We start from the raw sequence: 23,402 nt of genomic DNA, 5'->3' as shown, positions 1-23,402 counted from the left end.
AAAGTCCCCAACACTTTTGAATGGGCTTTGCCTGACAATCCTCTCCAGGCTGCGGTCATCCCTGCTGCTTGTGCACCTTTTTCTTCCACACTTTTCCCTTCCACATAATTTTCTATTAATGTGCTTTGATACAGCACTCTGGGAACATCCAACTTCTTTTGCAATTACCTTTTGAGGCTTTCCCTCCTTATGGAGGGTGTCAATGATGATTTTCTGCACAACTGTCAGGTCAGCAGTCTTTCCCATGATTGTGCTTCCTACTGAACCAGACTGAGAGACCATTTAAAGGCTAAGGAACCCTTTGCAGGTGTTATGGCTTAATTAGCTGATTAGAGTGGGACACTTTGAGCCTAGAATATTGAACCTTTTCACAATATTCTAATTTTCTGAGATTGTGGATTTGGGGTTTTCATGAGCTGTAAGCCATAATCATCTCAATTATGACACATCACTGCTTGAACTATCTTGCTTTGCATGTAATGAGACAATCTCATATATTAGTTTCACCTTTTAAGTTGCATTCCTGAAATAAATGAACTTTTGCACGATATTCTAATTTTTCGAGTTTCAACTATATGAAACAGGAACAGAAAATTTCCCTTTAACCTTATCCATGGTTCTTCAGATTTTTAGTTTCACCATAACAGTGTTATCTAAAAATAAGGAAGTGACAGCCCATACATAGGATAAAGGTGGCTTAGAAAACTATCAAAGATGGCTGTTAACCAAGATACATTTCTTTAAAAAATGATTAACACCAGATCTCAAAGCAAATCATTTGCTCATCTATGCCCACTGTGGCAAACGTTGTGCCTGATAAGTTTGTCCTGATCCAGCAGGATCCTTTCTGTGAGTTTATTATACATTTTGTGTGGTTTATTGTAGGATCTGTAATTTAAGTCTTCTGATTTTTTAGCTGATAAGTTCCATTAGAGATGCCAGCATGCACTGATGTGATTTTGGACAGGAAACTGTTTTTCAGCATTAGCAGCTGTATATTTGTTTTCTTCTATGTGAAAACTGGATTGGTAAAGGCACTGTCATCCTTATATTTACTGAACTAGATTAATTACTGTTTCAAGAACTTACTAAAATGCATTTTGGCTAATAAGTATTGTTCTAAACATTCTTTAACATATTTGGAATTGTTGTTTTTTTTCACTACATAAACTGGTGGTCATTTTGGAACATTCATTTAATTTAAGCAGCCATCTCATCCTACTGAATTGCCCAACATGTCTTCAAATTTATATTTGATATTGCTAGACATGTCCTATTGCTGTTAAAAAGTTACACAAGTAGACTTCGATTGAGGCCAAAATTTATGTTACGTGAGACATCTGTAAGTGAATTTTGCCCCATTTTACTACCTTTCTTGCCACAGTTGTTAAGTGAATCACTGCAGTTATGAAGCCAGTGACATGAGTGTTAAGTGAATCTGACTTCTGCACTGACTTTGCTTGTCAGAAGGTCACCAATGGTGATTACCTAACCCCAGGACATTGCAACTGTCATAAATATTCCAAGCATCTGAATTTTGATCACATGACCATGGGGATACCGCAACAGTCGTAAGTATGAAAAACGGTCGCAAATCACTTTTTTCAGTGCCGTTATAGCTTTGGTCACTAAACAAATCATTGTAAGTCAAGGCCTACCTGTATACTTATGTTGCTACATATCAGTGGATTAGGAATGCCCAAACAACAGCAAAAGCCTAAACTTCATTTCTGTCAATTATCCAGAACAGGCCTTTTCAGAAACTTGCACTAAAATATAGGAATTAATCCAATCAGATTTCTTGAAAGAACAAACGCAAAAGGGATATTCTCAAATCCCTTAAAAGCACTTTTTTAAAAAATTGTTTCCTTTAGGTTCTTTTCTACATTAAGTGCTACATGTAACAAAGGGTGTTTCTAGGTAAATCCGTATAAGGCTGCAGCTATACCCTTTTTACAGCGTAATCCTGTCCACGATTACTTACGAAGAAATCTGTTTTAAATGCACCCGCTTTTAAACAGATCCTACGATATTGTTAGAAGCCAAAAGTGTAATGATCTTAGCATAGGTTTTCCGGTTTGTTTTTGATCAAAAATAAATGCAGTTTGTAACAGACCGAAATCCACATCACACGTATAGAAGAAGTAAAACTAAACCCTCCCGGCATTCAGGTGGGAGTAACCACCAAACTACATCGCGCATGCGGGTCACGTCAGGTCGGTTTAACTTCCTTCTTAGTGCATGCTGGGAAATATGGTTCCCGGCCAAATGGGTTTTCGGGGCGGAGGCAACCGTCTTGATTGCTTTCTCGGTGGCGCCCTTGCGTTCCCTATTTAGAAGCTCGTGTTGCAATTCCAGGGGAGACAAAAATCCTCCGCCTCTTCTCCTGATTTGCTGCTTTAGGTAACCGTGAGCTCAGCCTGAAAAATAAATGGCGCCTTACGAGCAACGGGACTGAGTCAGACGGGACAGTCGGGGCGCCCCGCCCTGTGACAGGGTGGAGTCAGCCGCGGCGAAAGGAAATCAAAGAAAACAGACTCGAGCCGTAGAATCTTCTTCTATTTCCTGACTCTCCCCCGAAAAAAAGAATTGGCTGAAGTCACGTGAAAAGGGCCGGTTGGGAAGCCACGTGATCTGAGTGCCCCCCAGTCGGGAGTCGTCGCGATGGGTACCACGCTGGACGTCAAGATCAAGCGAGCTAACAAGGTGTATCATTGCGGGGTGAGCATCGTCTGCAGGGGCTGCTGCACAAACCTGACGGTGTGGCGTCTCTGGGATGTTAGGGCGGCTTTTATTGGGGCGCTGCAATCCGGTTGCGATCTTCCTCGGGATTAACTCGTCTCCTTTCCGAAGACTTCGGCGCCTGAGAGCTTAAAAGTGGCTTTTCAGCTCTCGGTTTGTTTGGGTTTCTTTTTTTCCTTTTTTTAAATTTTTTTGGGGGAAGTAGCCTCCTTAGGATCGCAGGTTTCTGGAGCCTCTGGGATCTGGGCCGTCCAGCCTCTGGAGCAGCAGATGAGATGGTCGGATGGTTCTGGAATCTTCCTGGCAGAGGGAGAGGAATTCAAGATGCCCGCCCTGAGCAAAACGGACACGTTCACGAGGGGGAAAAAGCACGAAAGAAGCCTTCCTGACATCGTGTGTGCAGGGGTTTTTCCCCCTGGACATTCAGTCCCGTATGTACCCCAGCTGTATTCTAAAGGAGACTTTATACGACACCGCTTTGCCACCTGAATATCTGTTTTGTAAGAATTAGGTTATTCACTTAAAAAAACACAAACTAATATTCTGGTATAGTTACTAAGTTGAGGATATCCTTACATTTTACAGGCTCTCTTGTTTCCCCCTACAGAGTCAGTATTTGAATGTATCAAATGCAGCAATGGCTTTGGAAGACAGGAGAACAATTCCTGTGTTTGGGGCCGTGGGGACATGTACTTAGAGGAGTATTGAAAGCTTTGTTCCTGGTAATATAGATGGTTCAAAATTTTAGAAGAGCAGAGTTGAAGCCCCTTGTGTAAATTAGCGTTTCTTAACCTTGGAAACTTGAAACTATGTGGACTTCACCCACCCCCAGTGGATTCCCCAGTGGATTCACAGGATTCCCCAGTGAACAAGTCCACCCATCTTAAAGTTGCCAAGCTTAAGAAACACTGGCATTGAGTCTTGGTAGAAAGTAGCTATGTTTTTCTCCGTGCCAAGATGGAGTTGTGAAGTTTCAGACTCCTCTCACCCCTGCAAAATAAGAAAAAGACTTGGGTGGGGGTGGGAGTTTGCTAATTAATTGGGGGAAACTGAAAAACTTTGGGTTTTTTTTTAAAAAAAATGCATAAAAAGAAGGGCTCCCTTATTCCTGCTCAAATATTTTCTATTGACTTATAGCAAAAAGACATTTTACCTAGTCCTAGTGCATGAAGCGCTATTTTCCCTGTATAAAGGGCAAAGCAGGATGGTACAATTCTGCAGTGCAAGAGGAAGACGTTTTCCTGTCCTCAGCAGATCTTGGGCTTTCTACCATAGGAAGGAGGATTCAGTGCCTGTTTTGTTTGGGATGTTCCTGTTGCTGATCAGGAAAACTGTTGGTGAAACTCCTTTTGACAAGGCTGAAAGAAAATAACCGATTATTAACATGATGATTGTTTATTATATCTTGAACTTAATTTTTTCCCAGCTTAACCAAATGATAAAATTGATACTTGGGTTTCTCAGAATCTTGAAGTTTGTAATTCAATTTATTAGAAAAAAATAAACATTTTAAATGAAAAGAGAAAAAATATAGTTTGAATAAATTATACTTTTATATTTAATAAATGCATTAAGCATGATAATTGTGTGAGCAAATCAAATGCATATTGCATTTGTGTTCTTAAACTAATGTAACAAAATTACTAAATGTAGTATAAAAATGAATACTGCATGTGGTTTTGAAAATATATTCCCTCCCCCATAAAACCAATAAAGAAAATTCTTCCAAGGATACGTCTTTAGTGCCTCTACCTTTTTGAATCCCAGACTTTGTGGGGTAGCAAAAGATCCTAAATTTCAATTCAAACATTTCCTTAATAATTATTTGCAATACTATATTAATTTTTATATAAATTTATATTTTTATATATGAATGATATAGGAGCAGAACTTCAGAGTAAATTATTTACTTGGATTTTTTATAGTTCTTTTACATTGAAATGCTATGCATGGTTTGTTAATAAATGGATTATGGATTTGATCCAGTATATGAATATGAACTGCACCCTTAATTCTCAGAACTATTTATTTCATTGCATTGTACATTCTAAAGTTTGCTGAAAATGTTAAATTATTTGTGTTAAGCACAAATATAATCTCTTATTAATTATTTTTTTATTTTCAGGCACACACTCCAGGATGTATTTTATAATCTATGTGATATTTTTCAAAAACTGTTTTTGTTCTTGGTCAATAGTAAGGCATTGCCTTCACACAAATGTACACACATGTTCATGTCTGTGATCAATACACTGTTAATGTCACGGACATTCTTTTAATATTTATTCATATGTACAATGAACAACCAAGTGGACATCTTTGTCTTGTTCAAAGTTGAATGATTCACTAAGCATTCAGTTTATTCCCTTACATGCTTTCTTTCCATCACACATCAATCAGTTTTACCTTGGTCAGGATTCATGCAAATCATTCTGTCATCAAGAATATTCATGTTATTGTATACCTTACTTTTCTGATCAAGAATTGTACAGTCAATTTTCTCAAATTCATATAGATCTCATCACCACAGTACCTGTCAGTATAAAACCACATTGCATTTCTTAAATGATGTCCCCTTATACCTTTTCAATCAAAATATTGCCAAACACCTTTACATGCCTGCTTAAACTAATTCTCCAGTAATTTTGCCATTCATGCCTTTTACCTTTTTTAAAATAGGGAAATAAGAATGACATTCTTCCAAACATTAAGCTCAAATGCATTTTTTCACTTAAATGTTCAACGTTGCACAACCATTTCATAAGCAAACCACTCTGTACTTGATCATTTTACACTTATACCATCTCTGCCTGCAGTTTACCATTTTCACAATACCTATTACTTCTTTTTCAATATGTATTTTTAGATACTTATAGCATTCATTTCAACTCCTTTGATTCATTATTGTTTCCATACAAATTTTTAAATATATTTTCATATTAATTATATTAATGCTACAGGTTTCTTGTTTAATTTTTGTTTTCGTTCTCTTCCAAAACAATTGTTATTGTTTCATTGTGAAAAATTATTCTATACTTTATCCGCTTGTTTAAATCATAACCATTCCTTACTGTCTTTTATTCCATTGTTTGGATCTTCCTTTTTCTTATTATACATATTATAAACTGTCCTGTGCCATCTTCATGACGTATGAGCATTTATGAGCATTGATTTTGTCTCATTAACAGCCTTTGCTCTTCTTTACTCCATCAAGCATCCTCTTTCATACTTTCCATTGTTGTATCTCTAAATTCTTTGGTGGCATTTTGTAGCAACATTATTTTTCATTCTATTAAAAGTGACTTCCATATTCTCTTTTTTGGCCATTCATTCTGATTCTTCATTCTGTCTTCCAAAATAAATGCTCCCAGACAATGATCTCTCCTACATTTAGAACTTTTATAAACGTTGTAGCCTTCATTAAGTTTCTACATTTTTCATCATAAGGAATCAAAACAGCAATTGATTAATATAGGTAGTCTCAATTTACGACCACAATTGAGCTCAAAATTTATGTTGTGAGATATTAACTAAGTTTTGCCTGATTTTATGGCCTTTCTTGCCATAGTTGTTAAGTGAATCACTGCAGTTGATAAATTAATAACCCATTAAGTGAATCTGGCTTCCCCATTGGTTTTGCTTGTCAGAAGGTTAGAAAAGGGGAGCACGTGATAAATATGAACCAGTTGCCACATGATCATGGGGATGCAGCAAAGGTCATAACTGAAAAACGGTCATAAGTCACTTTTCAGTGCCACTGTAACTTTGAATGGTCAGTAAATGAATTGTAAGTCAAGGACTATCTCTACGTCACCTTTATTATTTGTATATAAATAAATAAAAACCATGAACATACTTAATATTCCTTCCTCCTCCCATTTCACCCTCAATAACCCTGGGAGGTAGGTTGCAGAAAGTGACTGGCCCAAAGTCACCCAACTCGCTTTCATGCCTCAGGCAGGACTGGAATTCATTATCGCCTGGGTTCTAACCTGGTATCTTAACTACAAGACCAAACTACTAATTTAAAGACTTTTAAGTAAATGCCAATAATACCATTCTTATTCATTCTGTGGATTCCACATGACCCAATCCATTTTATCAGCATACATTAAATTATAATAAGCAATTATCACCATCTTTTCAGTTCCTATTTTAATACATATCCATAGCAACATAATCAGCACCAATTCATACTGTCTTATATAATTGTATTCCTTTCATTCATAATTAAATCTGTACTTTAAGTCACATGCATGACATCTAGACAAAACCATCTTCGTTTACATATATTCTTGTGCTGCATAAGAATGATGTGACTAAGCTATTCCATTTTCAGCCAATATGCCTCAACATTGTTATTGTGGAGAAAAATAGAGTGTACATTATGTATACCACCTTGAGTTTCTGAATAAAAAGGTGAAATATTATCCTCATTAATGAAGTCCCAACATACATACATACGTTTTTTCATTTTATTTATTTGTGATCTTTACCTTTATGTTCTTACATTCCAAGTTGCAATCTTACATATATTATTGTTGTCAACAAATGGTCCATTAATATTAATCCGCCATGTCATGCAAGAGGTTTCTGCATAAAAGTATTCTGATACAATGTTGTTAGTTGCAAAGTCATGTCTGACCTATCGCAACCCCATGAACAATGTTCCTTCAGGCCTTCCTGTCCTCTACCATCTCCCGGAGCCCATTTAATCTCATGCTGATTGCTTTAGTGACTCCATCCAGCCACCTCATTCTCATTAGGTGGCCAAAGTATTTGAGTTTCATCTTCAGGATCTGCCCTTCTAAAGAGCAGTCAGGGTTGATCTTCTCTAGAACTGACCGGTTTGATCGCCTTGCAATCCAAGGGACTCACAGGAGTCTTCTCCAGCACCATAGTTCAAAGGCCTCAATTCTTTGGCACTCAGCCTTTTTTATGGTCCAACTTTCACAGCCATACATTGCAACTGGGAAAACCATAGCCTTGATTATACACACTTTTGTTGGCAGGGTGATGTCTCTGCTTTTGAGTATGCTAAAGTAGATTTGCCATAGTTTTCCTTCCTAGGAGCAAGTGTCTTAATTTCTTGGCTGTAGTCCCCATCTGCGTTGATCTTGGAGCCCAGGAAAATAAAATCTGTCACTACCTCCATTTCTTCACCATCTATTTGCCAGGAATTGAGAAGGCCGGATGCCATGATGTTAGTTTTCTTAATGTTGAGTTTCAAGCCAACTTTTGCACTCCTTCTTCACCCGTGTCAAGAGGCTCTTTAGTTCCTCTTTACTTTCTGCTATTAGAGTGGTATCATCTGCATATCTGAGGTTGTTGATATTTCTCCCGGCAATCTTAATTCCAATTTGTGATTCATCTAGCCCTGCCTTTCTCATGATGTGCTCTGCATATAAGTTAAATAGGCAGGGTGACAGTATACAGCCTTGCCGGACTCCTTTCTCAATTTTGAACCATTAGTGGTTCCATGTCCTGTTCTCACTGGTGCTTCTTGACCCGCATGTAGGTTTCTCAAGATTCAAATAATATGGTCTGGTACTCCCATCTCTTTAAGAACTTGCCACAATTTGTTGTGATCCACACAATCAAAGGCTTTAGCATAGTCAATGAAGCAAAAGTTGATGTTTTTCTGGAACTTCCTAGCTTTCTCCATGATCCAGCGTATGTTGGCAATTTGATCTCTAGTTTCTCTGCCTCTTCGAAATCCTGCCTGTACTTCTGGTAGTTCTCGGTCCACATACTGCTGGAGCCTAGCTTGTAGGATTTGGAGCATAACTTTGCTAGCATGTGAAATGAGTGCAATGGTGTGATAGTTTGAACATTCTTTGGCATTGCCTTTCTTTGGAATTGGAATGTAAACTGACCTTTTCCAATCCTGTGGCCACTGTTGAGTTTTCCAAATTTGCTGGCAAATTGAGTGTAGCACTTTTACTGCATCGTCTTTTAAGATTTTGAATAGCTCAACTGGAATACTGTCACCTCCACTAGCTTTGTTATTGCTCAGTCTTCCTAAGGCCCATTTGACTTCACATTCCAGGATGTCTGGTTTGAGGTCAGTGACCACCCCATCGTGGTTATCAGGGAAGTTAAGCTCATTCTTGTGTAGCTCTTTTGTGTAATGTTGCCACTTCTTCTTAATCTCTTCTGCCTCTGTTAGGTCCCTGCCATTTTAGTCCTTTATCATGCCCATCTTTGCATGGAACTTTCCTTTTCTATCTCCAATTTTCTTGAAGAGATCTCTGGTCCTCCCTATTCTATTGTTTTCTTCTATTTCTTTGCACTGTTCATTTAAGAAGGCATTCTTATTTCTTCTAGCTATTCTGTGGAATTCTGCATTCAATTGGGTGTATCTTTCTCTTTCGCTTCCCTTTCTTCCTCAGCTATTTGTAAAGCATCATCAAACAACCATTTTACTTTCTTACATTTCTTTTTCTTTGGGATGGTTTTAGTTGCTACCTCTTGTACAATGTTGCAAATCTCTGTCCATAGTTCTTCAAGCACTCTGTCTATCAGATCTAATTCTTTAAATCTATTTGTCACCTCTACTGTATATTCATCAGGGATATGATTTAGTTCATGCCTGAGAGGCCTAGTGCTTTTCCCTAATTTCTTCAATTTAAGCCTAAATTTGCAACGGGAAACTCATGATCTGAGCCACAGTCAGCTCCTGATCTTGTTTTTATTGACTTTATAGAGCTTATTCATCTTTGGTTGCAGAGCACATAGTCAGTCTGATTTCTGTGTTGACCATCTGGTAATGTCCATGTGTAGAGTCATCTCTTGGGTTGTTGGGAAAGAGTGTTTGCTGTAACCATCGTATTCTCTGTGACCTGCTTCATTTTGTACTCCAAGGCCAAAATTGCCTGTTATTCTGGTTATCCTTTGGCTTCCTACTTTAGCATTCCAATCCCCCATGATGATAAGGACATCATTTTTTTGGGGGGGGGTGTTAATTCTAGAAGATGTTGTAGGGCTTCATATAACCCATCAACACCACTGATTGGGGCACAGACTTGGACTAGTGTGATATTGAATGGTTTGCCTTGGATTCGAACTGAGATCATTCTGTTATTTTGGGGATTGTATCCCAGTATTGCTTTTCCTTCTCTTTTATTGACTATAAAGGCTACTCCACTTCTCCTGGGAGATTCTTGCCCGCAATAATATACCTGATGGTCATCTGAATTAAATTCACCCGTTCCTGTCCATTTTAGTCCGCTGATTCCTAAGATGTCGATGTTCAGTCTTGTCATCTCTTGTTTGACCACATCCAGCTTGCCTTGATTCATGGGTCTTACATTCCAGGTTCCTATGGAGTATATAGATCTTTACAGCATTGGACTTTCCTTTCACCACCAGATACATCCACAGCTGAGTGGCCTTTCAGCTTTCTGGCGCTACTAGTACTCAGCCCTCTGCTCTTCCCCAGTAGCATATTGGACACCTTCCAATCTGAGGGGCTCATCTTCCAGCGTCATATCTTTCTGCCTTTTGGTACTGTCCATGGGGTTTCCATGGCAAAGATACTGGAGTGGGTTGCCATTTCCTTCTCCAGTGGAACATGTCTTGTCAGAGCTCTTTGCTATGACTTGTACATCTTGGGTGACCCTGCACAGTATAGCTCATATTCATTGAGCTACGCAAGCCCCTTCACCATGACAAAGCAGTGATCAATGAAGGGGTCTGATACAATAAAGGAAGAGAAAACTACATGATCAGATTTAGATAAAAGTCATGCCACAGGCAACATTCTCTGCTAATTGTAAAAATACAATATTGGTGAGTTTTAGCGCATTTTGGCCACTATTCTATGCAAATTAAGATATCTAAACTGAAGACTACCTTTGCAAGCCAACTTAATATTACCTACCGTATTTCCCCATGTATAAGCACCCCCTTTGTATAAGCCACCCCCCCAATTTTTGGACTGTGAAGTTTTGAAAAAAATATTTTATTAGAGAAACAAGTTATGAAGAAAGAAAATTTACAAAGAAACAAAATTCGACGTCTAGATCTACAACTTCGGTCATGACGCCGAAAGCGGTGCGGCGACGCTAGCAATCTACGCATCGGAACGAGAGTAGGCGAAGCATTCAGGCCGATGCCTAGCGTATGCATTTCTATCGCGTACTCGCACTCGTAATCGTATCATCACGTACAATTTTTACAAAAAAGTATAGCATACTGCTGGAAAACCAGTTTATTCCTACTTTATTATTTTATGCATTTTTCACGTATAAAAAGTGTACCTGCTTTGTATTATGCCACCCCCCTACTTTTTGGGCTTGAAAATTTTGGAAAAAAGGGGTGGCTTATACATGGGGAAATACGGTACTTCCAACTAATCAGAAAGTTCACGCAATATATTGACATATTAAGTGTACTGGTATTTCCCTGGATAATTATTGTATTAATATACTTAAATTGTCATAATATATAACATGTAAGAAGTAGTGTCAAAACTGATCTATATGATGTTCTCAATTTTTCCCCAATTAGGAAGTTCTCACTGGCGTGGTGGTCATAACAAGTAAAGATTCAATCCAGCATCAGGGAATCTCATTAACAATGGAAGGATCTGTAAATCTGCAGCTCAGTGCTAAAAGTGTTGGTGTGTTTGAAGCATTCTGCAATTCTGTTAAGGTACAAACAATAAAAATCATGGATTATGGAGCACTTTTCTACCAGAGTTTTTTATATGAGAAAACTATAAATATAGGGAGGCTATACTTATTAGATCAGTCCAGTCCAGTCTTGGTGACTGGTGACAAGTGTTCCAGAGGGAGTTGGAGAGTTCCTTTGGGTCTACTGCAAGGTCCATGAAGGCTTTTAGTTGCCATTTAGAACAAGAGGCCAGCTGTAGCCTTAGATCGGATTACACCATGCAATCTCTTGTTTCCAATGGTTCTCATCTCTCCCTGTGGTTTGCGGAGATGCCAAGGGAGATGAAATGGGAGAGGAGACATCTAGAGTACTTCTGGATGTCAAACTCAATCAAGCACAGATGAGAGTTACTATTAAGATCTATTTTGTGGTGGTAAGGGTAATGAAATCACAATACTTCTGCTGTTATTGTGCCCATAGCCTTTTTCTGGATAACCTGTGCACGCTCAAATTTGTCCCCAATAAGACTCCAGCTTTGGTGCAACTCCAGTCCAGATGCCTGGAACACAGTCTTGTTATCTGGGAACAGTTTGAGTCTGTGGGGCCCCTCCTGGTTAATCATGGCTGCCTGGGATGATGTGTGTGTAGGTCTTGCAGTGTTGAATTCATCCTTGAATGAGAATTTGTTCCTTCATCTCTTACAGAAGTGTTGGTTCATTCCCCGCCTTCCTCAAAAGACCATTATTGGATCCCACTATACTGCACAACTTCTGACCAGTGTTCAACCACCCTTTTTAGGAAAGATTGTAGAGAAGGTGGCCACACAGCAGTTTCCACTGATTATTTGGATCCCTTTCAGTCAGGATTCAGACTCACATAGATATTATATTGGTTGTGTTTTTAGATGATTTCTGGCAGGAGTAAGATGGGGATAGTACATAGTACTAGTACATTATGGCGGCTTTCAGTACCATTGACCATGATATTTTCCTGGATTGGCATTGGGGATTGGGAATGGATGACACAATATTGTGCTGGTTTACTTCATTCCTATGGAGTCAATAGCAGTCAATGTTAATTTTTAGTAAGAGATCCCACCCTCAGCCCCTACTGTGTGGGGCGCCACAGAGCTTTGTGCTCTTTCCTCTCCTGTTTAACATTTACATGAGATTGCTGGGAGAAATCAGCTGTCACTATAGGGTGAGATATGATTAGCATGCTGATGATACTCAACTGTATCTTTCTGCTTCTGACAAAATGAGTGATGCTTTTGATGTGCTGACCTGTTGCCTGGAGGCTGTAGGAGTTTGGCTGAGGAGCAACAGGCTTAAACTGAACCTTAGCAAGAAAGAATGAGTGGCTTCGAGTTTTAGAGCCTTCTGATTTAGGGACTTTACCAATTCTGCTACTGGATGAAAGCAGTTTGCACTGCTCCAAACTGACCTGGTCTGCAATCTGGGGTTCTCCTGCACTTGACTCCTGCTCAAGGAGGAGATGCAGTCATGGCCAGGAGAACCATTATGCAACTTTGTGTGGCAATTGTGCCTGGTGTTGGATTGTGAAGAGCTACTCACAATGATACCCTGGTAATCTCCCAGTGGACTATGTAACACACTATATAGGGCTGCCTTTGAACAGTATCTGGAAGCTGCAACTTGTGCAAAATATAGTAGCATGGTCAGTTATGAATGTTCATAGGACACTGTTATACCTCTGCTCCTTGAGTTATATTGTTGCTGGTTTGCTTCTGGATACAAGTCAAGGTGCTAGTTTTGACCTTGAAATCCCTCCATGATATGGGGTGAGGTTATCTAAGGAATCACATCCAGTGGTGGGCTGCTACCGGTTCGGACCAGTTCTAGCGAACCAGTAGTTCCGACCATCAGCTCGCCCCGCCCAGCCCTATCCTGTCCTATATTTCCTTCTTTCTGGCTCAGCTGATTTGTGCAGCACAGCTGATTTCCACACCTCAGCTGTTCTGCTTACCAGGGCTGCCCTAGAAGGTAAGCAGTTGAACTTCAAATTGCTGTATTTTGAACGCTGCGTGTTAGGCGAAGCACGCGCTCACAGAACCAGTTGTTAAACCATTTGCAGCCCATCACTGATCACATCTCCCCGATTGCTTCTACCCATCCCATCTCATCAGGTTCAGCAGAAGAGGCATGTTGCATGTCATTACTGCTGAGGCATTACATCTGATGGGACCCAGGAGATGAGTCTTTTCTGCTTTGGCAGCCACCCTCTAGTCTAGTAAAAGCCTTGAACATCATTCTCCCTGAAGTGAGGTTAGCCCCAACCTCTTGGAAAGCCTTTAAAACATTTTGTTGTTGTTGTTTTGGTTTGGGTTTTTTTAATCAGCTCTAGGCATCCCCTGGCAGCACCATATATGACATCTTAATTAACCCTTTCATAATCGTGTTTTTACTTGTGTTAATTATGTAACTGGTTTTAAATATATTTGTTTTTAATAGTTGGTTTTATTGTAGGCATCATGTTGCTTCATGTTATCTTAGGAGTTCTCAATTAATGAATTAGGTAGAAAGTGCATAGGGGAAGACAATGAGTTAAATGGTGCCTATACCAACAAACTTATCCTTGTTTCCCTGCTTTCTATTATTTGAGGTTCTGTACTATACTTTCATCACAAAAGATAATGTTCAATTCCTAGAACTAGTATTATGTGTTCCATTAGTAACTGTGTAAAGTAGCTGTTTAATGTCTTTTTATTTTATTTTCATGTGTCTTAAACATTTATTAGACTGATAAGATTTAAGTTGAAGAAGTAACTATTCAGAAGAGGGGGGAGCCTTTTTCATTTTATTTGATAGTCTTGGTCTGACTAGTCATAAATCTCAAAGTGGATGGGTGGACAGTAGCTAAATTTTAATTGGATCTTGACAGTTTTGAGCAATGAGCATGTCTTAATTTTTCAGTTAGATTATGCAGATTATTTCAGATGTAACAGGGCTTTTACTTTTTTTACTATTTTTGAAAGCCGTTCTAATATACAAATGAAAAAGATTATATGAATGCATGTGTGTGTTTTTTAAATGTATATGCTGCCTGACTGAACAGTGTGTGTATGTATGTATATATATGTGTGTACACACACATAACACATATATGCATATACCCACACACTATTTGGAAAGCTTCATCGATCCTGGAGGCCCTCTGCTATCTATTCTTATCTCTTCTGTGTGAAAGGGAGGCACTGATAAGCAGAGCAGGTGGAAACAGAAAACTTCTGTCTAGTCAATAGAATATATAAGAATATAGAATGTCTGTGCTGAGTTTAATGTAATGTGTAGACAGTATCTAGAATTGTTTGCAGTTGAGTGTACACTATACTTCCGTAACCTTAAAGAGTTGAACCTGAATGGACAGGAGTGCGGCTCCATTTCTTAAAATACATTTTAAAATGTGCATTTTCAGAAATTCATAAGCCTTTTGTTTGCAACAAAAAATAAAGGACAATTAACAATAAAGTCTTTCTAATTTTTTGTTTGATTTTGCAGCCTATCCAACTGATTAATAGTACAGTAGAAATGGTAAAATCTGGAAAACTGCCTAGTGGTAAAACAGAAATTCCTTTTGAGTTCCCACTGCAAGTAAAAGGAAGCAAAATTCTTTATGAAACTTACCATGGAGTTTTTGTCAATATCCAGGTGAGAACAGATGATAGTCTATGAAAACTTTTCTCCTTATGGTGATTGTACACAATTGCTTTAATTTTTTAAAGATCTAGCCAAGGAAATTCATGCCATTAAAAGAGTAAAAGAGTTGTCTGATGGCATGAATTTCTTCTTTGGTCTATTTGTTTCAAGTTTAAAGAATCTCAAAAGAGCTATGAAAAACTATATCTTCAAATATTTTCTTCATATTTCCATTATTTAAAATGAAGCAAACTACAGATCCTAGCAAATCAGAAAAATACAAAGAGGAGGTTCTTCATAAAAATGTACAAACTTCTTACACAGTCTGGATTTTTTAAAATGAGATTCAGCTTACCTAATATAAGCTCAGGTTTCTCAAGTTTCTCCCTGTAAACTACAGTATAGCATAACAGATGTTCTCTGGCATACAGTTTTAATTCAGAATTGATATGGCTCATTGTCTAATCTAATCTATTTTTATTGGTTAAATATATGGGAGTTTTAACTAACAAAACTCACTGGGATTTATGATGGAGGCTTTCTAATGATTGTACTGCAGAAATTTGTGTCTCAAAATATTTGCTTCCCTTCCTTTTGCAGATTATTCAAATCTATCAAAGATATTAATATACCTAGTTTTATGAAAAACACTAGGCTTACTCTTCTTCCTTGTAATGCTTTTTATTTCTAATCTTGAATAACATGGCTTTATTATTACTATGGTTTTAGGGAAATGATCATTGGATTAGGCCAGTAGCAAAATATGATTGAAATCCTGTATTTGCTTTGTGTTTTTAATTCTTGGCTGGATTTGATTTTCAGCGATGTGTCCAGAGAATTTTTGAACTGGAAGATTTTTAGAATATATCTTACTTTAAACTACAAACATTTTGAATTAATGCATTTCTAGGTAGGATTTCCATAGTAGATACAAATTATAGTACATATAAATAAAATACAAATTTACAAAATAATTAGTAATATTTTTTTATGTCATGAGCAGGATAACAACCTTTCTGTTTTGCATATTTGTATAGTATACTCTTCGATGCGATATGCGACGCTCTCTCCTGGCCAAGGATTTGACAAAATCTTGTGAATTTATAGTCCATTCACCAGTAAGTTTACTTTTAGGAATTAATTACTAGAGACTTGTGAATATATTCATTTAGTTGTAGTTGGACTGTATAGAAAAGTCCCAGAGGAGCATATACACTTAATGCAGTTAAGCAGCTCTGTAGCTTATACATGCAAATGCTTGAGTTCCTTGGTTCAGGTACAGATGCAACCTAGTCCATGTTTCCCTGCATTTTTCCAAATTTATGTGATGTTAAGTTTTCTAAGAATATTCAGGTTAATGTTTTGTGCCAAAGATAAATTAAACATATGGGTAATTTTGACAATTTTGATAAAAGGATACTGCATGCTTCCTGGGCTATTAAATGACATTACTTTAAAGATGAGAGCATGTCTACTCTCCCAGATTTTAAGGGGTGGACACAAATAATAGGAAAGCAATTAGTGAAACTTGGACAACAGAGGTATTTCATTAGTTTATAGAGCATACTTGTAACTGCTGCTACATTCTGCACAAGCTACAGCTTTTGAGTTGTCTTTAAATGCAGTCTCATATAGAGTAGATTGCAATAGTTCTTATACAAGGTAACTAAAGTGTGAATAACTGAGAAAGGACTCTGAATCTAAGGAGGTATATAGAATACCAGATGAAGCTGTTAAAGGCTTCCAGGCCACAGCTGTATCCTGCACACCAGCTCTGTTGGGGGGAGTGCACACACATTCAGAATTAAAGGTGAAAATCCACAGCACTAGAAGAACCAGGATACAGCCACGTGGTCTTGTCAATGGTAAATCAATCTGTTTATCCAGAGCCCAGGCACTGAGACAACTTTAATAGCAATGGCAGAGTTGAAGTACACAACTGGGTATTATCTGTATGCTGATAATACCTTGTTTGATAGATTACTTTATCTAGGTGCTTCATGTAGATGGTAAATAGAAAGGGTGAAAGCATTAAAACCTATGGCACTCCACAAGGCATGCCTCAGGCTCAAGCACTACCACCCCCTTCGACACCACTGGAAACCAGCTGCTGTGCTGCCCCCACTCACCCACACATCAGGGTTGGTGTAGAGAGCTTTACTCAGTCTGTTCTTCCAACAGTTCTATTTCAGTTAACCCCCAGCTACAAGCTTAGCACAGTAATTGGCTCGCAACCAATTAGATAACCAAAAGCAAAACAAACTTACAGCCAAACCTAAAACAGTCTTGGAAATAAAGGTTTTGCCTGGGTAGGTTCCAAAAAGAAACAGTCACAATCCCCTCTGAGGTCCGGGGCTTCCACTAAGGTTTGTCAACAAGTCGGTGGTCCAGTTTCAGAGCTTGCAAGGAGAAGTTACAGGAATTGTCCAAGCCAGGAATTCAGGGGGTCGTTTTCAGCAAAGCCAGCCACGAACAAGCTCCTGACTAACCTTCTAGACAATGGCCAGTTAGTCCACCGGACAGATAACTGGCTGCTCCAAACACAAACATAAACACTCTCTGCAACTGAACTAAATCCACGAGCTGCAGAGTTCTGGAAATACAAACAACCATCTGGCCACGACCTACACACATTGCTGGCAACGCCTCCCTTTGCCTGCTGTGCTAAATAGCCTCTCCTGATGCAGCCCATTAAGAGGGGCAGGGCCTTTTCTTCATCAATCTGGCAGATCTCTGCCTTTCTGCCCTGCGTACTGTAGCATCTATCAAGGCTGGTAGCTCCTCCCCCGCTTCCTCATTGGCCTGCGAGCTCTCCCCAGCTGAGTTATGTTCTGCCAGCAGTTCAGGGTCAGCACTACCGGAGGTGCCAGGAATACTCTCATACTCCCTCAAGGTCTCTGAGAAAGACATGAAGAAGCCATCACCCACAGGAGACATCATAGCTGCAAAGGAAAGGAGAGAACCACTGTACAATAATGCCTTCCATTCCTTTTTTTTTTTTTTTGAAAATTTTATTTGGGTTTTCGCAAAAAATACAATACAAATAAAATCCTCACAATGAAGATCTCTTCAGGATCGCATCAACTTCATTCAATCATGACATTCTTAATCTTCCCATCCACTCTTTTTTCATATAGTTGTTTCACAATTTGATGCTCATTCATTGTCAATATGATTAAGCTACATCAGTGTACTCCTTTTATATCAAATATATTTGATATCCAAGGTCATCCATGATCATTCAGCTTTCATTTTTAACAATCTCTTCTTGCTTCAGCATACTTTTTTTTTTAAAAAAATATCCCATTCTAACTTCAGTCAACTTACTTTTAGAGCAGAAATACAAGATATACATATCTATTTGCACTTTGTCCAATAAACATTTATTCCTTACAGCAGGCAACATAGTTACTACTTTCAGTATTTGCATGACTTAAAATTATATATAAATGTTCCTGTAAACATATATTTGAAGAAGAAGGTAAAGAAGTTCTACATAGGTCCAGCCGGTAGTCAATGTGCTTTGAAGGGAAGTAATGAACTAAGAGCAGAGAGATCCAGATTCTAAGCCATTCACAGCCATAGAAATTTAAAGAGTAATGTTGAACTGGTCACTCTCAGGCTAACGTAAATTACAAGGTGGTTGTGAAAGAAAGGGAAAAATCCATATTGTATTATACGTAGGAATAAGCATTTACCAAAATAAAACATTAAATGAATTTTATGCAGATCCAGGAAAGAGCCAAGATTGTATAGTGATTAAGGTCCTGGATTAGAAGCAGGAGTTGTCCACACTCAGCCAGAAAATGATGTAATAACTTTGGGCAAAACATACTACAAACTTACTCCGTCACCAGGATTTTTGTTCTGATGAAAGGAGGAGGAGGAGGGAGTGGCATATATGTCATTTGGAGCTCCTGAATGAAAAGCAGAACATAAAGTTGATAAATAAACCAAGAATAGGAATTTGAGTTTAATAATGAGCTCACAGTATAATATATTGTATGTGTGTACACTCAATGCCATAAAATACTATGCTGGCCTTGGCTATGAGTTTGCTTTTCATTATCATTAGATGGAGTAGAAAAAAATTAAATGTCACTTTTTCGCTTGATTAGAACATGCTTCAAATAGTATATCCATGTGAAGCTTGATTAACCTTAACTGTTCTTACCAAGGTAATTTCTTGCCAGAACTATTCTAGTAGTGATTTGTTGTAGCTCTTCCAACACTTAAAGTACACGACTTCAAATATGCACTTTCTCAAACTAATAAATGACTACTAGATTTAATTCTGAACTTTCTTTTCATTCTTTTATAGCCTCAGAAAGGTAAGCCAACTCCAAGCCCTGTAGACTTTACTATTACTCCTGAAACACTACAGAATGTGAAAGAGGTAAGTTTGATATAGTGTTTAAAGGCAACAAACTAGACACTATGAGTTCTGATTCTACCCTAATCACTAAGGCAGCTGGGTGGTATTAGTCCAGTGACTTTTTCTCAGCCCTAGGAAAGAGCTAGTGACAAACTATTTCCAAAAACCATCCCAAGAAAACTGCTGGGACTTGTCTAAACAATTGCAAAGAATCCATACATACATACTAGCAGAAAAAGAAAAAAAAAGGTTTAAAAAAAGCCTCCAGTACAGTGGAAAAGGGCCAAACTGGACACTGAAACCATATGAAATAATTTTGTGTTCACGTGCTTCTTTATTTGCATGCTCCAATTTTCTTCTATTTTTGATTTCGTGGCAAAGCGTAACCTACCATTGTATCTGAGCTGGGAAAACCAGGATTGTATAGAAATAGCTGGAAGAAGGGATAGGAACATATGGAGTGAGTGAGGAAAGAAAATATTTTATTAAAGGATGTAACTGAAGAAATTCCTTCTGTTTAGTTTTCCAAATGTTTGTGTCTCTGTGTGAGGTGGGGAGGAGAAAGTGAGGGAGATAAGAGAGAAATAGGGGGAAAAAAATCAGTCGTGCAAATTAGGTTTGAGAGAGCCTGCACTTTATAAAAGCCATCACTGCTTGGGAGAAAATCCCAAAGGAGCTGCTTTTTAAAGAATTCCTGGCAACTTGAAATGGATCTTGCCTTTGGGAACCAGCCCTTTACTCATATCCTTTATATGTCGTTGAGACTTCTGGAGGAGATATTGGGAGGTTTTTTCTTCATTTGTAGTGAGGACTGTGACCCTTTCTTTATATAAGGCTTATATAGGTGATTATGAATATGATATATAACATATGTATATTATATATATATGGCACTCCCCAAGGCACTCCAATATATATATATATATTAAAGTTAAATTAACTATGTCTACAGATTTAATGTCTGAGGAGTTAACTGCATGTTACATTAATTGCATGTTACATATTTAGAAAAGCACTTGTTGCGTACATATATTTCACTTCTCTTTTGAAGAAGATATTGAACGGGATAAGGAGAGGTGATGAAAGAGTAAATGTAATTTCTTCTCTCTTCTGCTATGAACTAATAAGAGACAAAGAGCCATGCTATAAAATGAAAATATGTGAAAAGTACAAGAAAATGTGTACAATTGCCATATATTAATTATATCCATCTCTCTCTTTCTCCCTCCCTCCCTCCCTCTCCCCCCCCACCCACTGCTTTTAGAGAGCATTGCTTCCAAAATTTCTCATAAGAGGGCATCTCAATTCAACAAACTGCATCATAACACAACCTCTAACAGGGGAGCTGATAGTGGTGAACTCAGATGCTGCTGTTAAAAGCATTGAACTCCAGCTAGTACGAGTGGAAACCTGTGGTATGTCTTTATGTCTGCCAGTGCATAAATTGGTGTTGGAGAACAGAGCTGGAAGTGTGTTCTTGAATTGTGACTGTCAAATGCTTCTGTCATTCTGGATAGTTGGACAGATTAGAGGACAGTTGGGTCCTCATTCACATCCAAATATTTTCAATTGCGATAATGCTATATATTAGTAACAAACATTAGAGGAATTTATTTGGCAGTTACCAATCTCATATAAAAATAATTAAAACTTTAATGTATTTTTTATTAATTCCAAAGTGAAGCCATCTCCTGAAATTTGAAATGAATGTTCCAGATCTATGTAATACTAAATTAACTTTATTAATTTTAATACAGTTCATATTTGAAATTCCTCCTACAGCTCTGGAGTGATTTGGAACAGCTCCTCAGACATCCAACCTATATGAATGACTCAGAAACATCTTGATGATGAACGTTTAATTATTAAACCTGCCTGCATTAGAATGTATTATTTAGTAAGTTGGGGGCTCTGAATGCCATTTGTATCTTGTTTTTGCAAAGGCTGTGCTGAAGGTTATGCTAGAGATGCCACTGAGATTCAGAACATTCAGATTGCTGATGGTGACGTCTGCAGAAATCTTCCTATTCCAATCTATATGGTTTTTCCAAGATTGTTTACATGTCCCACACTAGAAACTACAAACTTCAAAGTCGGTAAGAACTGCATTTTAAACCGTTAAGCCATGCAAACAGGACTTTTGTCTAATGCTTTATTTCCATTGTGGTAACCCTGCACCTAGAACAAAAACATATTGGTAGGATATCAGTTGTACATACTTGTATCGTTTTTCCTTTCCTTTTCTCGAGATAAAAACTAGCTGTGATTTTGTTAATTTTTTTTTTAATAGAAGCGCTAGTCTAACCATTTGGTTGTATTATATCACCTTTCTTCACAGCCTCTCTGGAAGAATGGTGATCATAATTATAGTATAAAAGCATTTTCAAAAGTTGCTCCTCCACAAATTCTTTATAAAGGCTTGCATTTGTTTGATACATTTTGTATACCATTGAATTCAGTTCATCTCCTAACAGTTAACTATATCATATCCATAATATAAAACATGTACAGCAAGTAAAACAATAAACATCTATGGTTAAAACAATATAAAACGAACAATAATTAAATTACAGGATATCAGTACATAAAAAGGTTGTATGAACAACAATGTACAAATATAAATGTCTTCTCAGTCAGAAATATTCTACCGAAGAGTTCAGTTTTGAAGCAACTTCCAAAATGAAATCAAAATGAACTTTGATCTCTGTAAGAAAACTGTTCAAAAGCTGATTCTGCTATAGAAAAGCAGTGCTTTCAAACTCCAATAGTTAGGCTGTTATAATTATTAACGTGAAGTTTTACAGTAGAATGTTTTACCCCCTTTTCTCAGCTTGAGTTTAGTTTAAGCAAAAGGAAAGCTTGGATTGCTAGGTATATTTTAAAATTATATTTTTGAACAGTACTGATTATTTTAAATGTATACTGCTTTGTTTTGCTATACTAGTAATTTTATTTATACGTAGTATAGGTACCCAGATAGTAGACTTAATAATCTCTGCTAATTTCAGAATATTTTTTCTTTTTTTCACAGAATTTGAAGTTAACATCGTTGTCCTCTTGCATGATGATCACTTAATCACAGAGAACTTTCCACTGAAACTTTGCAGAATGTGATTAGGTTTGCTTTACAATTATTGCTCAGACTAGATGCCTCCCATTGGTTGGGCATCAAACTGATTGGCATTGCAGGCACTAAGTAATACAGCCCTATAAATAATTGGCAAGAATTTTAAGTTACAACAACGTTCTGACCCAATAAGTCAGTGTCCAATAAGCACTCAATCACATTTGTCTGTAATGCTGTTGCAATTTAAGTGTTAATGTAAGTTGAAATGGGGCCTACATCTGTCTATTCTTATTCATTTATAAGAGTTCTGTAAGACATTTAGACATTGAGAGGAAGAGTTGCTTATAGCAACATGTTGTTTTGAACAATATTTGGTATATATTTCTTAGCCTACCATACTAAACAAATTCTACCTTAAATTTGGAAACATTTGTATGTCCCATGAATCATGAGAGATGGGATGTCCCTACAGTCATGAGAGATTGGAAATGCATTTATCAAGATATTTGACTGACATGCTAAAACTATTCAAGTTGAATTTAGACTTTCCTGTTACCTCTGCTACATCTACATTTTTGTATTAATTTCTTTTGGGGAATATCTTACCCTTAATTGGTAAAAATTAAGTCTGGTCTGACCTTAACCAATTGGAGAATTAGTCATAAGGAGCCGAGATGATTCAATGCTGGCATCTTGTTACCAGATTGATGTTACGACAGGAAAATAATTTGGGGCGCCTTAGAGGAAAGAGTGGCAGAGGACGTAGAGATAGAGAAGGTAAAATTATTGTACTTTGCCTACCATTGGAAAATGTTGGACGATGTATTGAATACATTTCACTTTTGATGTAGCATCAGCTTGCTAATACAATAGAAAGTAACCTTTACCTAACACCTGATATATCTGATTGTTGATGTGAATAAATCATTCATATATTCTAAATGTT

The 23,402-nt window shown here is 37.7% G+C and overlaps 1 protein-coding gene across 3 annotated transcripts; it reads left to right on the top strand.

Annotated features, from left to right (window-relative positions):
* Positions 1-2,648: 2,648 nt before the first annotated feature.
* On the top strand, positions 2,649-23,398 carry VPS26C (VPS26 endosomal protein sorting factor C). Of its 3 annotated transcripts, XM_087937636.1 has the most exons (9): positions 2,649-2,721; positions 11,254-11,397; positions 13,505-13,638; positions 14,877-15,026; positions 16,052-16,132; positions 19,336-19,410; positions 20,654-20,804; positions 21,333-21,485; positions 22,421-23,398. In XM_087937636.1, exons 4-9 carry the CDS (start codon positions 14,907-14,909, stop codon positions 22,501-22,503), a joined length of 663 nt encoding a protein of 220 aa, XP_087793762.1. In that variant the 5' UTR covers positions 2,649-2,721; positions 11,254-11,397; positions 13,505-13,638; positions 14,877-14,906; the 3' UTR covers positions 22,504-23,398. The 3 variants fall into 3 exon arrangements, with proteins under 3 accessions (XP_087793762.1, XP_026556307.1, XP_087793761.1); XM_026700522.2 differs by lacking the exon at positions 13,505-13,638; XM_087937635.1 differs by lacking the exon at positions 13,505-13,638 and having other exon boundaries at positions 2,649-3,173.
* Positions 23,399-23,402: the final 4 nt, after the last annotated feature.

This window comes from Pseudonaja textilis, chromosome 7 (genome assembly GCF_049901715.1).
Source record: "Pseudonaja textilis isolate UNSWEBS1 chromosome 7, rPseTex1.2, whole genome shotgun sequence".
NCBI classification, from domain to species: domain Eukaryota; kingdom Metazoa; phylum Chordata; class Lepidosauria; order Squamata; family Elapidae; genus Pseudonaja; species Pseudonaja textilis.
Note: the sequence above shows the minus strand (reverse complement) of the source record. Positions and strands in the feature narration are given on the sequence as shown.

What these genes read in the sequence shown, in the direction of transcription:
- VPS26C (XM_026700522.2), top strand. Translation starts at nt 2,665, where the DNA reads ATGGGTACCACGCTGGACGTCAAGATCAAGCGAGCTAACAAGGTGTAT. An exon ending in CATTCTGCAATTCTGTTAAG is followed by an intron (nt 11,398 to 14,876) that starts GTACAAACAATA and finishes TTGATTTTGCAG; the next exon opens with CCTATCCAACTGATTAATAG. An exon ending in AGTACGAGTGGAAACCTGTG is followed by an intron (nt 20,805 to 21,332) that starts GTATGTCTTTAT and finishes GTTTTTGCAAAG; the next exon opens with GCTGTGCTGAAGGTTATGCT.